Raw genomic sequence first — 15409 nt, 5'->3', positions numbered from 1 at the left:
GCCACCGTCCGCAGGCAATGGCATTTCAGTACAATTCCTCCCTTCCGGTGTATGCTCCTAGGCAATGCGCCCTGTGTCGCAGGGGTGAGCTGCAAATACCAGCTCCACGGTTGGATTAAAATTTCATTGCCGCCATGCAAGTTAGAAAAAGGCCTTTCCGGTCTGCTTTCTCCAAGGTAGCCTAGATCCCACAGGGTGCCTTTCTGTTAATTGGGAAAAAGTGTCCCCCCTAGACAGGTCAGCTTGGAAAGCAAGGGAGGTGGTGGAGGAACAGAGCTCAATGTATCTCAGATTGGTCTGCCACCCCCACTTCCTGAGCCGCAGGCTCTGCCCCTCCTGAGCCACAGCCCCCCCCCTCGCCACAGGCCACGCCCCTCTGGACCCCAGCTCCCACCTTCACCCCTGCTGGTGGTCCGGGTAAAAGAGAAGCAGATACCCCTTACCCCTATGATCGACCTTATCACAAGGGCTTGACTCAGGCCTGGGCTGCTGGCAAGTTATTTCTAGCCCAAGCTTTCCAATATTCCTTTCTTTATCTACATCATTTACATAAAAACGAGCCCATTACTGAAGCAGGCCAGGATGGGAGTGCCACAGCTCTGCTGGGCCAGAGCCCGGGGGCTGCCACATTGGACCACGTTCTGTCACTCCTTCTGCCAGCAGGATCCCTCTTGGCTTCACCCGACCTCAGCGTCGCCTAAACGGGAAGCAGGAGCTGCAGAAAATGGTCTCCTCCACTTGAAGAGTTTTTTCCCCACATACTGGATTGTCAGCCAGGATAAGGTTTGAGGCGAAGCAAAGTTCACGCAACAGTCAGTAAAGCCGCTGAAAGAAGACCACACACTCCCAAACTCCTCCTTGCAGAGCAGACGGTTAAAAAAGCAAAGTTATGTTTATGACCGAAGGCAAGAATTTTTTTTTTAAGATTTTATTTATTTATTTGACAGACAGAGGTCATAAGTAGGCAGAGAGGCAGGCAGAGAGAGAGAGGAGGAAGCAGGCTCCCCACTGAGCAGAGAGCCCGATGCAAGGCTTGATCCCAGGACCCTGAGATCGTGACCTGAGCCCAAGGCAGAGGCTTTAACCCACTGAGCCACTCAGGCGCCCCAGGAGCTTTGAAATGTTAAGGGATGCTAGGAAGAACTAACTAAAGGAGCTGCTACTTTGGCACATTTTATGATATTTTAAGAAATACCTTACTTTGTGTCCCTAACTGAAGCTAAATTATTGTTGCCTTTTGAAAATCTTCTCTGCCTATTGGGAAAGGGGCAGAACCAAGGAGAAAGAATCTTATGCCTTTTAGTTAATTCATAAGTCTCTAATAAAAAAAAGTAGAGCATTAGATTCTTAGCTCAGACTCAGATCTGAACCATCTTCAATTTTACCTTGCCTGATCATTTCTCCTAAGACTCAAATTTCTGGGTGGTTTATTATTTTTACTAGGTGTGTAATGTAAGGGTGTTGCTTATTTGCTCATGCTTAGTGCTTAATTTTTTTTTTTTTTTAAGACACATGGAGGGGTGCCTGGGTGGCTCAGTGGGTTAAGCCTCTGCCTTCAACTCAAGTCATGGTCTCAGGGTCCTGGGATCCAATAGCGCATAGGCTCTCTGCTCAGCAGGGAGCCTGCTTCCCCACCCCCCCACCCCCGCCCCACCCGCCCCCGGCCCCACCTCTGCCTGCCTCTCTGCCTACTTGTGATCTGTCTCACTATCAAAAAAAAAAAAAAAAAAAGACACATGGAATTCCAGAGAAGGAAAGGCAATGCTGCTTGTCTTTTGTTGGTTTTCAGATGTGGACTCTGAGGCCTGTGAGGTTAGTTCCCTCAGATAAGAACAGATAAGGACTCACAGTAGGAGCCAGGGCTAGAATTCAGGTCTTGTCTCTCCCACCGGTAGGCTGCAGAGGAAACAGGTGAAGGGTGTAGTGGAGGTCTCACTGGAACATTCTAGGGTGAGGAAAGGGAAGTAATTTGCTTTTTGCTTTTTCTGAGTAGAGATTACCACCATCAATCAGTAACATAGTCAACACAAGTTGAATACAAAAAGGCAGCTGGCCAGCAGAGATAAGAAATGTACCTCACGCCTTGCTTAAATCTGGCCATTTTCCTAGCTCCTGGTGGGTGTCCAGACCACCCCAGTTCCATGCTGGGTCTGAGCCTCACTGTGACCACCCTGCCCTCTCCCCACCTCACCCCTCAAATCCCACATCAATTTCAAAACTAGGAGCGCTCTGGTGGCCCAAGTTCATTTTCTGAGACGTTACCCTGCTCTAAAGGACAGAGGAAGGTCACTCTTCATTTCTTTTCTTTCTTTTTTTTTTTTTTAAAGATTTTATTTATTTACTTGTTAGAGAGAGAGAGAGAGAGAGCATGAGCACAGGCAGACAGAGTGGTAGGCAGAGGCAGAGGGAGAAGCAGGCTCCCTGCCGAGCAAGGAGCCCGATGTGGGACTCGATCCCAGGACGCTGGGATCATGACCTGAGCCGAAGGCAGCTGCTTCACCAACTGAGCCACCCAGGTGTCCCTCTTTTTTTTTTTTTTTAAGATTTTATTTATTTATTTGGGAGAGAGGGAAAGCAATCACAGAGGCAGAGGGAGAAGCAGACTCCCCGTGGAGCCGGGAGCCTGATGCAGGGCTCTGGGATCACAACCCGAGCAGAAGGCAGATGCTGAACCCACTGAGCCACCCAGCCCCCCCCCATTTCTTATCACCAGCTTTGCCCTGAGCACCGTCTCAGACCTTGTCAAGGAGCAGAAGCTGCAGAAGATGAGGCCTGCTCTCGACTAGCGGACGTGTCCGGCACGGCGGCTTTGGTCGGGCTGGACAGGGAAGTCGGGGAGGGGGGCCCCATCAGGCCGGGTCTCACAGAATGGGGGAGGTGGGCTAGAGAGGCACAGAGCAGCAGGAACAGAAGGAACAGAAGGAAGCAGCAGCTCTTGTGGTATCACAGAAGGCTCTCCAGGACAGTCCCTGAGCCTCAAAACACTGACTCGTACTTTGGAACTGCTCCCAAGAACTGGGTCACCAGGAGCTGCCCTGCCTGCCCTCCTTAGCTAATGCGCTCAAAGTGACTCCTCCCGCTAGAGTCATTTTCTGAACCAGGAAGCTTTACGAGCAGGTGGCAACCGTCGCGCTCCCCACAGTGTGCATGCGGACAGCCGCTCCCCCAGGACCTGGCCAGGCACATCCCGCTTTCCTGGACAGGCCCTTTGCTGAGCACCAGGCCCACGACAGATGCCCGGTGCCCACCTTGGGTGCAAAACGCAGCTCTGTCCACCCAGCTGTCAGACCCTCCTGTCCCCCACCCGCAGTCCTCCAGAATGAGAGAACTTAGGACAGGAAGACAGTCACGCCCTCAGGCATCTCTCTCCGCTCAAATGAGGACATCTTCTGAGGACATCTTCGGGAAGACAACAGTCCAACATATCATCGGTTTGACATACCTCACATCCAGAAGCATGTCCTCAGGGAGCCTTGTGGCTCGTGGCTGCACCTATGGCCCTAGCAGTTTCTTCAGAGCTTGGAGTCCTAATCAGGCTCTGTTGGAGGTGCTGGGCCATCCTCTTGGAAGGTCACTACCCAGCGCAATACCTCAGCTCTCTGGAACGCAGGACCGAAGCCCACGTTTCTCTGCAAGATGTCCCCTTCCTGTAACCACACGCTGCGCAGAAAGTGAGCAAATGCTTCCCCAAGCCTGACCCCGCCTGTTGACATAAGGATCGAGTAAAAATCTAGTCCCCAAGGGGAGGCTCTGCCTATTTCAACTCCCCAGCACCCCTGATCTTCACTGACTGATGACACATGTGTTTTGTTTTGTTTTTTTAAGATTTTATTTATTTATTTGAGAGAGAGAGATCACAAGTAGGCGGGGGTGGGGGAAGCAGGCTCCTTGCTGAGCAGAGAGCCTGATGTGGGGCTCGATCCCAGGACCCTGAGATCATGACCTGAGCCGAAGGCAGAGGCTTAACCCACTGAGCCACTGAGGCGCCGCGACACATGTGTTTTGAAGCCCAAAATACTCACAGAGACAACAGGACACAACTAGTCTTTTTCATACACACACTGAACTTTTTTTTTTAAGATTTTATTTATTTATTTGAGAGAGAGAGAGAGCATGAGCTTGGGCAGAGGGAGAAGCAGAGGGAAAAGCGGGCCTCCCACTGAGCAGGGAGCCCGATGTGGGGCTCCATCCCAGGACCTTGGGATCCCAACCTGAGCCGAAGGCAGATGCTTAACCGACTGAGCCACCCAGGCGCCCTTGAAATTTCCTTTTTTTTTTTAGGGATGTGAGCTCTTATACTGGTCTGTGCCGCGCTTTCTCGGGATGTAAAATGGATTAATTAATACCTACCTCGGAGTGAGGACTAAATAAATCAATACATGTAAACCACTTAGAACAACGCCGGGTACCTGGTAAGTGCTCCATAAATGTCAGCCGTTTTTTCCCCATAAATGTTCACTATTATTATGGAGTTGGACTAAGCTTTGTGTGATCAGCTAAAAATTCAAAGCAGCTTGCAATGAACATCCTCAAAGCAAAATGTTATATGAATATGATATATGAATATGTCCTGAAATAAATTTCTATCCATTTAATACAGGATCAATGTAAGATTTATTTATTTATTTGAGAAAGCTTGCGCATGTGTACATGTGCCCCTGAGCGAGTGTGGGAGGAGGGGCAGAAGGAAAGCAGACTCCCCGCTGAGCTCACAGCCCAGCAGGGCTTGATCTCAGGGCCCATGAGATCATGACCTGAGCTAAAACCAAGAGTCTGACACTTAACTGACTGAGCCACCCAGGCGCCCCAAGGACATGTGTATTTCTCAAGGTTTGCATTAAATCGTCCCCAAGAATGACTTAATGTACAAAACAGTACCCGAAGCTTCCTTCCAGCGTTCCTTGATCACAGTTAGGAAGTGCCCATAACTGGGCTGTTTTGCCTTGGCCTCGAGGGTGAACCCTTGCCCCCCATCTACCAGCACCCAGACAAATCTACCAGTATCTGCACAATACCCGCCAGTGCGTGGAAAACAAAAGCGATGCCCGTTGCAAATGCGGCCTGGAAATGCTAATGCAGCTCTGGGGGCTTTGCTTGCAAGCCCTTGGCTTGGTCAGGAGCAGACACCCCTGCAAAATGGATCTGATTTTCAGATTGAGGCAGCTGGTGACCACACCACCTGCGCTGCCCAGAAATGCTTGGGGACCCCCATCTAATTCCCAAGTTTGAGCCGGGGGCAGTTTCCCAGGGCTTTAAGGACACTTCAGGTGTGGGCAGAAAACCCAGCAACAGAAAATACTCCTCATCTCAGATGGAAAGGCTGACCCAGTCTAGCAACAGATGCTGAGCACCAAAAAATCCCAAAGTGGGACCTGGTACCCAAGGAACACCCCAGAGGTGAGACCCAGTGCCCTGGACCCTTGCCACAGTTCTGTTCAACAAAATATGTTCTACCCTCTTAGCTTGAGAAGTTCACCCCTGTTGTTAACTAGAAGATGAGTCCAGAATGTGGCCAGTGGTGGCGGCTGCCCTTAGCCTGGGCCCTTCTCTTTCCATGGACACCACTCTCCTCCCTCCTCCCACCTCCAGGCTTCACACCTCTGCCAGGCCTCATGCACACACCTGGGGACACCCCAGCCAGTGTGTCCTGTGTCCAGTTCCATACAGTGCAGCCCGGCCACACCCCCTTCCCCGGGACCCAGAGGGGACATGGGCACTGCAGTCTGTCACAGACCCTGGGAAGAGACCCAAGCAGGAAGCAGTCTGGGCACTGCTTGGGTAGGAAATTCCAGGGTCCTGAGTACCTGCAGTGAGGTCCAGAGAGGCGACTGCAGATGACAGGGGGACATGGCCCCTTAGCCCAACTCCTCATTTCAATGAGAGGCACGGGCAAGGCCCCCTCCAGCCATGATCTAGGGCAGTGCCACCAAAGAGCTCAGACTGTCTCCTTGTGAGCCCATCAGGGCCATCCCATGGTGGGGATGTCCTGCTCTTCAGCCAAAGGTTTACTCTTCCCATGTGGTCACTTTGTTTTTAAAAATGTGCCTGGCTAGAGGGGGCATCTGTGTGCACATTTGGTTACACTGGGAATTCCTGATTTGGCTCAGGTCATGACCTCGGGTCGCGATCTCTGGATCTCAGGATTGTGGAATCAGGCTCTCTGCTCAGTGGGGTCTGCTTCTTTCCCTTTCCCTCTGCCATCCCGCCCCTCTCCAAAATAAATAAATAAACAAATAAATAATAAATCTTAAAAAAAAAAAGGTATCTTCAGAATCTCAGAATCAATTCACACCACCATCTCTGTTGCTGGCCACATCTCAGTCTGTCAAGTAAACTTTGAACTTAAACACATAGACACAAATGCAATCAGGGTCGGGGGCGGGGGAAGCCAAGTCAAATACATTAAAATCTTGCTTGGCATTGAACCAACTAAATTTTAGGAGATTCATTCCTTGTAAAAAATACAGGAACAGGGGTGCCCGGGTGGCTCAGCTGGTTAAGCATCTGCCTTTGGCTCAGGTCATGCTCCCAGGGTCCTGGGATCATGCCCCATATAGGGTTCCTTGCTCAGCTGGGTGCCTGCTTCTCCCTCTCCCTCTGCCCCTCCCTGGTCCACCCATGTTCTCTCTCTCTCTCTCTCAAATAAAATTTTTTTTAAATCTTTAAAAAAATACAGGGACAAGTGCCACAGAACTGAAATATATTGACAGATACCAATGTTGAGTGACAGGTATGGGGATTCGTTTTTCCTTCTACTTTCCTACACTGGGAAATGTTCACACTTAAGGGTTACGGGAAAGGTGTCTGAGTCACAGGAGCCTGGCAAGACAGGACATCGCACTTCTACCAGTGGGGTATGCAAACGACAGGCAGAAGTACCCCGTTGGCGTTTTCGTGCCTCCCTTGCGGAGCTTACCCCCAAGTAGGAAGAAGGACCCGTGCATGAGCCGTGGAGGCCGACATGTGGGGGCTGCCCAGGTGTCCCAAGTCAGCAGCCCGGAGCCCCTGCCTGGTGCCACATGTCCCTGTAGTCTCCACTCAGAAGAGCGGATAACCTGGCCACTCACGGATTCTCTCAGGTGCCCTGAAGCAGGTCACACCTGATGGCCGCAAAGCCGGGGAAAGTGAGCAAGGCCACAGCGAGAAGCCTTGCTGGGCTCCGTGGCCGTTTCAGCAAATCAAACAAAGCAGGATATTGTGGCCTTTATATAAACATCGGCTGGGAAAACCCAGGCCCGGTGTTTACACAGAAACTTTCCCCCCAGAAGCTCAGTGTAATTTAGGGACACTCACTAATTAAGTTAATTAAGTCTCCCAGGCCTCCTTCCCACCCTACCCCCCCCATGGCCCCGGCTCCCTGTGCAACAGCACGTGTGGCTGCGGGGGAGAGGCCGGGCTGCCCTCGCTCACAAACACCTGTGCTACCGCACGCACGCTGGCGGCCGCCCGCCCTGGGGGCTGTCTGGAGAAGGCTGGACTTGGAGGATCCGTGCTCGTTCTGAAAATGAAATCCGTGGGCAATAGGCACAGTTCCCTTCCCCTGGTCCACACCAAGTCTAAGAGAGACGAAAGGAAAGCCAGCAAGTACTTTTCCTCCGGATGTGCAAATAAAAGAACATCTGTGCTAACTGTGGGTTGCCGGCCACGGGGAGCTGTTCCCCAGCTATGCTATGCCATGGCTTTACACCTGTGCTTGGAAAGCCTCCTGCCTTGGAATTAGGTCACCGAGAAAACGAGAAAACGTAACAAAACCTTTTGTAATTGGTGCCACCGTGTTTGGCTTTTCTGCTTCCGAATCCCTGTTCTCTGAACTACTCTGAAGATAGACTCTCAACCTAATTCCTTCAGAAGCAGGAATTTAGAAGTATTCCCTCAGCAACCTTCCCGTTGGCAGGCTCCATGGCCTGGCGTGGAGACGGTCCCCAGAGTCACCGTGGAACGAACAGAGGGACGGCGCCCAGCCACAGCCCAGCCAAGCATCACCAGCTTCTCCTGAACTCACAGCCCAGCTCAAGCCCCGGACTGCCTCTGAGCACCGCCTGCAAATGCAAAGCCATTGTTCGCGAGCCCCAGACCAGCCTAGAGAGGCCCTTTCAAGTGTGGATCCTTATGGGCTAACGTGTCTCTTGAAGAGCTGTCCTGCAGCCGCTCATGCTGGCTCTCCCGCGGCTCCCCCTAAAAGCAGCAGCATAAATCAGCCTCAGAGCAGGACGGAGAGGGAGGAACATTCCCGGGCTGGGGGGGAACCACCCCACCCACATGGTCATAAACCGTCCACGTAAGTGACCCTGGCCTCTCGTTCCTCCAGGGGAGACCCATCAGAGGAGACCGAAGCTCAAGGGAGAGGAAGCTGCCCCCACACCCTCACCCCCACCCCCCCAGCTCGAACCTCATGGAAAGGGTGAGCGGTCAGGATCCCCACGCCAGCTACGCTGGCTTCCACAGATATCTGGCCCCTGGCAAGAGCAGACACTGGAATCTTCCGGGGGAAAAAAATGAAAGTCCACTTTTCCTTGTCAAGGAAAGGCAAGCCAAGAAGCCAGCCCTCTGAAGCACAGACGGGATTTCAAATTCAGCAACATTCTGTCCAAATGCGGCGCGTTTCGGATACTTGAAAAGCCTCAAACAACAACTTTCTAGTAACAGGAGGCTTGGATAATCCCCGCCCGGCCCCCACCCGGAGAGCAATGCCACCAAGGACGCGACAGCTGCTTTTTAAAAATAGTTTCACTTCACTGAAGAAAAGCAGACTTGAAGAATTAAGTATCCGAGCCTAAGTTCTACCGAAAAATGAATGCTAGGTTAAGTGACAAATGTGGGCTGCACATGAGTTGAAGACCAGCCAACGCCTTCCATACTACCCTCTGTACTAGAATCCAGGGCTCTGGAAACCCCACAGAAATACACGCATCGCAGCCCAAACTGAATTTCCAAATGGAAAATATGCATTTTATTCTTTTCATCCATCATTTTAAAGTCTCCTCTTCTGAAAAAATAAAGTCTTTTTCTCCAAGTGGCTTCAAAAGAACTCTTAAATGCCCACGAACCTTGTTTCACATCGCCATAATCCAAGTGATGGACATTTTAATCTCTTTGATGAAGGAGTATTTTTGTACCATGAAATGAATCTCTCAGCTCTGATAAATGTGGTATGAAGTAGACATCTAAAATGGAATGGAAATTTCTGTGGTTTTCTTTCAAGACCTTAGCAAATGACCAAACTTGGATTTTTTCAGGACAGAGCACAAGCCAGAGAAATCTGATAATAATTTAATCAAGGATCAGAGGCACACTACGGTATCGACAATACTGGAGACATTGTTTCGGTAACCAGGCCACTGAAAACAAGCCTGATAACTGTATGCTAAAGAAATGATTATAGGGAAACTGCAGTAGAAGAAAGGACTCTTCCAGGATGTATATCCTAATTGAAGAATCCATGCATACCGATGCTGGGCGCTAAAAGACTTGGAAACATTTGTAAAGTGTTGTGGGAGTGAGGGACTGGTCATCCAGAACCTAAAGGACAGTGACCTTCCTCGCTTAAGTTCGTTTAGGAGCAACGAGGTAAGATGATACAGCAGGACACCACCGGGAAGCCTACTCTCCAGTGTTCAAGTTCAAAGTTCTAACAATCTCACCTGCTTTTGCTCACTTTGGCCTTCCCCGTGAAGTTAGCCACAAAACAGGGGATAGGGTGACTGGTTGGTGACACCAAGGAAGCCATGCATTGTATGAAACATAACATACTCAGCAGGTTAAGCCCCTGGTTCTTGGTTTCAGCTCAGGTCATGATCCCGGGGTGTGAGAACAAGTCCCACCAGGGGCTGGGAGTCGACTTGAGATTCTCTCTCTCCCCTTCTGCCCCCCCCCCCCAATAAATAAATCTTTGAAAACGCAGCACAGGACTCAGGTAGAGGTGTGTCACCTTGGGGCAAGCAAGTCTCAGTCTCTTCAGGCCCCAGTCTACTCATCTATAACATGGGGATAATAATAGCTCTTTGGCGCAATTGTGAAAGTTAAATGAGATCATCACTAAAGTCCTTGGCACAAAGCCAGTCTCCACACTTCCTGAAGGACCGACATGAAATGTACTGGCTTGGTGTCGTCTAACTTCAAATACATCCAGCATAAAGGCAGGGTCACCGACTAGCACGTTTGCTTACAAGTTCCGCACTTTGCAGAACTGACACTTCTCGCCCAAATATCTACGTGAGGCAAATAGAGGTAAGATCAGAGGTTTCTCCGGGGTCTCTGTTCCCGTGCTTGTGTCCCCCAGTCCCTCCGGAACAGAAGCTAGCCCTCACAAACCAACGGGCAATCAGGCGATCACTGGTTTCATCAACAGGTGCAAAGGAAAACGAGCACCAGGCACAGGGTCCGGCGGTTCTTAAGTCAATCCCCTGGGATCGAGGTGCATCTCCAACGTGTCCCGGCGGAGCGCGGGGCGTTAAGGGCCACACCCGCTCTCCAAGAACGCAACCACCGGCGGGCGCGGCGAGGGCAGCCCCCCAGGAGGAGCTGGGGGCCGCCGCGCCCTGGGCCCAGCCCGAGGGCCACTCCGGCGTCCCCGGGGTCACCTCATTCAAACAGGCTTCCCGCAGCCCGCGCGCGCCCCCCACGCCCCAGCTGTCTCGGCGCGCCCCCCACCCCGCCGGGGCTGGTCACCTCGGGGACGGGAGGTGGCCCTTTCTCTGGGTGCGGCAGGCGCCCTCGCCTCGGGCGTCGCTCCCCCGGGACGGGAGACCAGGTGAGCGCAGCCCCAGCCCGCGGGTCCGCGGCGGGGTCGTACTCACCGAGCGTGGCCACCGTGCCGGCCTCGAAGAGCAGGCAGTCCCCGCGGCCGCGCGCCTCCAGCAGGACGCTGCACTCCCCCGAGGCGTCCAGCCGCCCGAGCAGCCGCAGCCCTTTGCTCAGCGCCATGGGCGCCGGGGCGCGTCCGGCCCGAGGGCGCGCAGCCCGACCCGCTCCCCGCGCTCCCGCAAGTGCCCGGAGTTTCACTTTGGCCCGGGACTGCCGGCCCCGCGCAAGCTCCTCCCCCGCCTCCTCCCCCGCCTTCCCCGCCCCGCCCGGGGCAGGTGAGGGCGCCCCGCCGCCCGCCCCCGCGTCCCGCTGCGGAAGGCGCCGCGCTCCCCCCAGCGGCCAGGCGGCTGCTGCGGGCGGCCGGGCGGGCCCGGGGCTTGGCTCGGGGGCTGATCGCGGGCTCCGCGCGGGAGGGGAAGCCCTCCCTGCGGCGGGCGGCAGCCGGGGAGGAAGATTCCACACATTCCTGGACACGCAGGAGGCCGCGGGCGCGGGGTGCCCCATGGAGCCTGGAAACGCTGCAGGGCGCCGCGGCCTTATATGGGCAGCCCGGGCCGGGCCCGCGGGGCCGCGAGGCGGAGTCCGCCGCCTGCCTCCCCCCAGTCCCCGCCCGGGCGGTGCACGACCCTGGGCCGGTCACTTCAACGCTATGTGCCTCAGTTGCCCTGCGGGTGTAGCGGGTTTAAGGAGGCACTGAGCAGGCACTGAGCATCGAGCTAACTCCCCAAAGGGGCTCAGTGAGCGCCTGGCGAGTGGAAAGTGATCAAGAAATGTTGCCTTTTATTACCTTTCTATACGTGAGGATATTGTGGTCCACTTCCACACCAGGGGGAATCTGGGGGGATCCAAGGCGTGATGCCCTGGAGAGAACGGAGACTATGACTTCTAGGCGGGCCCCTTATGTGACCTTGACTCTCGGAGCCAGCTTGCCTCACCTATCAGATGAAGGTAGTACCTGTCCCACTCGCTTACCTGATGGGTGCTGAGTCAGGGGTCAGGGCGGCTGTCAGGTGCTGGTGGAGGCAGCTGCCTTCTCCCCTCCAGCTTGCAGCCCCTCCCCCCACTCTGGGGTATAGTCCTTGACATCAGGGCAGATACTGCCCTTAGCCTGTTTGTCCCCACAACATATGCCCCCCAGCACATATCCCTGCTTCCTCCACTGGAGAGGGGAGTTGGGGGGACGGCTTACTCAGAATGGCGCCTTGGGTGGGATTGAAGGTTTTGTTTTCTTCTCCTGTCACAGGTGTGTATGCACAGCCCCAGAGACCTCCATCAGGCCCCCAAACCAACCGGGCTCTTCTCACCCCAACCTGCTCACCTTGAGGAGGCTCTGGGTCAGGCTCTGTCTCTGGAGCATATTTGGGAAGGAGCAGTCCCCAGTGCCCAGCGGGACACTGTGGTCCCCTTTACAGACATTCATGAAAGACTGAGAATGACCAGATACTCAATCCGCTGTGGACAACCACCCAGGTGATGAATTGGGGAATAAAGTAAATGTAAACAACTGGCAGAGACTCAAATCATTCCTTGGGCTTCTGTCCTATTGCTCACAAATTCAGTTATGAAGTGTGGCTGTCCCAGGTAGGATGCTCAGAAGCTGTCCACATAGTTTCTTCCTCGGTGAAATGGAGATATTACCTTCCTGAGAACAGTGTACCCATGAAGTGATACAAAGTACCCTCCGGCCCACTTTCCTTTCCTTTTAAATTTGAAGCTCGCTTCCTCCAGGAAGCCCTCCTGGAATGATGAGGTCCCAGGAAATAGCGTTTATATGTAGGTACTCAGATTCACAGATGTACATTTCAGCTGTCATGTGCTCATGGGTTGCTTGAGACATGTTTTTATATTTCTTTTCTCTTAGCTCTGTTCCACAATTTAGGGGTAAGATCTCAGGGAGGACCAGGCTTTTAAAATTTTAACTCTCGCGCTCTTTTGTGCCTTCTCCAGCATCACATCATTCGAAACTCTGCCTAGCGCCATGCTGTGCGTATTGTAGAAACTTTCCCACAGTGAAGACCAGCACCTGAGCTTTACAGCTTATAGAATCTAAAACATGATCAGGGGTAAGACGAACCACGGTTTTAGGAACCGCTAAGAAAGGAGCAATGCTGCCTGCTCACCTGTGTAAATTGTTGGCTGTGCCCAGACTGCAGCAATGGTACCGTGTGCGTCTTATTAGACTCCGTGAACCATAGTGGCCGCCCCCCTCATCTCTGACAAGTGGCTGAATGAGCCAGGAGCCTGCTGGGTTTTCAGGTCGCTCCCCTCAGGTTTGGAGTGAACTGTCCACAGGGGTGGTGGACACGTGCACACTGCCTTGCTGGGCCAGGGGTCCTCCCCCATCCCCCGCAGCAAATTCATGCTGGCTGTGCTGGGGGAGGCAAGCAGGACCTGGGGAGTCTGGAGTCCAGGGAAATCTCAAAGCAGAGCAAGAAAGAGGGGAGAGTTTTGGAAGAAATGAACGGCTGTGTCTGTGGGGCATGAGAGGCGAAAAGGACAGCGAGGAGTCCCAGAAAGGAAGCCAGTGTTTAGAGAATGGGACAGAGCAGCTCCAGAGACAGAGACAGGAGAACCAGGGAGGGGGCTGGTGGGTGTGGAAGGGGTTGAGTTGAGCTTAAGATGAGCAAGGTCAGCCAGTAGAAAAGGCCAGACAGGAGCAGTGGAGGTGGTGGGGAGGCTGTCTCTGCAGGGGAGTGGAGACGGGCTTCTGAGCCTGGGAGGGACAAAGGAAAGCCCCAAACCAGCAGCCGGAGAGATTAGAGAAGCCCAAGGGAGGAGGGAGTGGCCAGTGGTTGTAAACCTCAGAAGGGTCTGTATGAAGAGGGATTCAGGGGCGCCTGGGTGGCTCATTCGGTTAAGCATCTGACTTTTGATCTCAGGGTCATTTGTCCAAGCCCCAGGGGTGTGGATCCTACTTTAAAAACTTTTTTAAAAAATCAAGAATGAGGACTCAGAAGAGATCCTTGGTTTGATGACCTTCGAGTGCTTAGTTTTATTAGAGGGCTGGGAAAAAGTCAGCTTGCAAAGAATTAAGGAAGAAATGCAGGCAGGAAGAGTAGTGGGCAGGCTCTAGGAGCTTGACTGTGAGAAACACAGATACGATGCAGCCCGAGGGGAAAGTAGAGGCTTTCTGAGATGGGCCAGGCCTTTGCAGGCAGCAGACAGGAGGGGGGTGGGGAATTAGAGCCCCTGTGTGGAGAGGATGCATCCCTTCCCTCCAGAGATGAGAAGGACTGTCAGGCCCCCAGGGCAGGAGGGAGAGATAGGACAGTGGGAGGGCAGAGTGGAGAAGGAGGGTAAGAGACATCATCCTTTCAAAGACCTGGCCCCGGCTGAACCCCCAATAAACAAAAAACGGGGTTGGGAATGGGAACTGAGGAAAGCGAGAAAGGCCCAGAACATTTGCTGTGGCACAGCTGTCTCTAGAAGGTGTGTTCCAAGTCCCCTGGGCTTGAGATCTTGGGATCCTAAAACTGGGGACAACCTCAGCTGGTCTTCTCTTGGGTTCTTTGCCAAAGGAGGAGAATGTCTCAATTCTGTCAGCAATGCCTTAAAAATATATCCAGGGTCTGACCAGTGTTAGTTTCCCCATGGACTGAGGTTTGGTTCTCTCTGACACAGACTCGGAGCTCATGGGGAGCTGCAAGTGGGAGGTGGACTGGGTGGGGGGGGCTCTCAGGCCCCACGCCAGGGGAAGAGAGAATGAAGTCAAGCTGCTCTGTTGGCCTTGCTGAACCTCCAGGACCTCCAGAGTGGGGTGGCCCCTGGAGGCGTCCTGAAAGCGTCAGCCAGTCTCTGTCTCAATTTCCTCCACCCACCTCACATCCGGTTATGGGCTAAATTGTGTCTCTCCAAATTCACACTCAGCATGTGACTGTGTTTAGGGTCAGGCCCCATAAAGAGGCGATTGGGCTGAAATGAGGTCACGCAGATGGACCCAAATCCAATCTGTGCCCCTATAAGAAGCAGAGTTCAGGATACAGACAGGCGCAGAGGGAAGACTGCAGGAAGCCAAAGGGAAAAGAGGGCTGGTGGCCTACAGACCAAGGAAAGAGGCCTTCGGAGACCCCGACTTGCCAGCGCTGTGTTCTCTGACCTCCAGCTTCAGGAACTGTGAGAAATCAACTTCTGCTGTTGAAGCCCGCCGTCTGTGGAACTTTGTTTGAGTGGCCTGGAGCAGACCAGTATGCTATCTCCCGTCTTCTTCCCCTCTCTGATTTTCTCCTTTGCATGCTTCCCTCTCCGACAGAAGAAATCCTTTATTTCCTTATTCCTCTGTCCCCCTCCTCCCACTGCGCTACAAGCTCGCCGAGCGGGAATGCTGATTCCTAGTGGCAACCAGAGAGCCTGTCCAGTGAATAAATGAGTCCCCTTAGTTCCATCTCGTCCCGGGAGAGCGGAGGAGTCACAACTTCTGTGGTCACCTGTGGCAATGATTCTGACCCCGGCTGATGAATTTAGGGAACAGATATTTTCTGAACACCTGCTGTGTGCCCAGGATTGTTCTAGACGCTGGGGAAACAGCAGCACACAAAACAGAGGAAAGTCCTTGCCACAGAGGGGACATCGCACAAACAAAATCCATTAACATGGTAGGTGGTGATAG

At 53.2% G+C, this 15409-nt stretch overlaps 1 protein-coding gene across 2 annotated transcripts in view; it reads right to left on the bottom strand.

The window, feature by feature from the left end:
* The window catches only part of SYNJ2 (synaptojanin 2), a 94738-nt gene extending 83736 nt beyond the window's left edge, over positions 1–11002 (bottom strand). Inside the window, exon 1 of one of the 2 annotated variants that reach the window (XM_032836443.1) lies at positions 10797–11002. In XM_032836443.1, coding sequence (XP_032692334.1) covers positions 10797–10923 — 127 coding nt within the window. In that variant the 5' untranslated portion in view covers positions 10924–11002. The remainder of the gene's footprint in view (positions 1–10796) is intronic. The other variant, XM_032836444.1, reaches the window with a different exon arrangement.
* Between the last annotated feature and the right edge of the window lie 4407 nt (positions 11003–15409).

The sequence above is a fragment of the Lontra canadensis genome, unplaced genomic scaffold (genome assembly GCF_010015895.1).
Source record: "Lontra canadensis isolate GAN:19392208 unplaced genomic scaffold, GSC_riverotter_1.0 scaffold92, whole genome shotgun sequence".
NCBI lineage: Eukaryota > Metazoa > Chordata > Mammalia > Carnivora > Mustelidae > Lontra > Lontra canadensis.
Note: the sequence above shows the minus strand (reverse complement) of the source record. Positions and strands in the feature narration are given on the sequence as shown.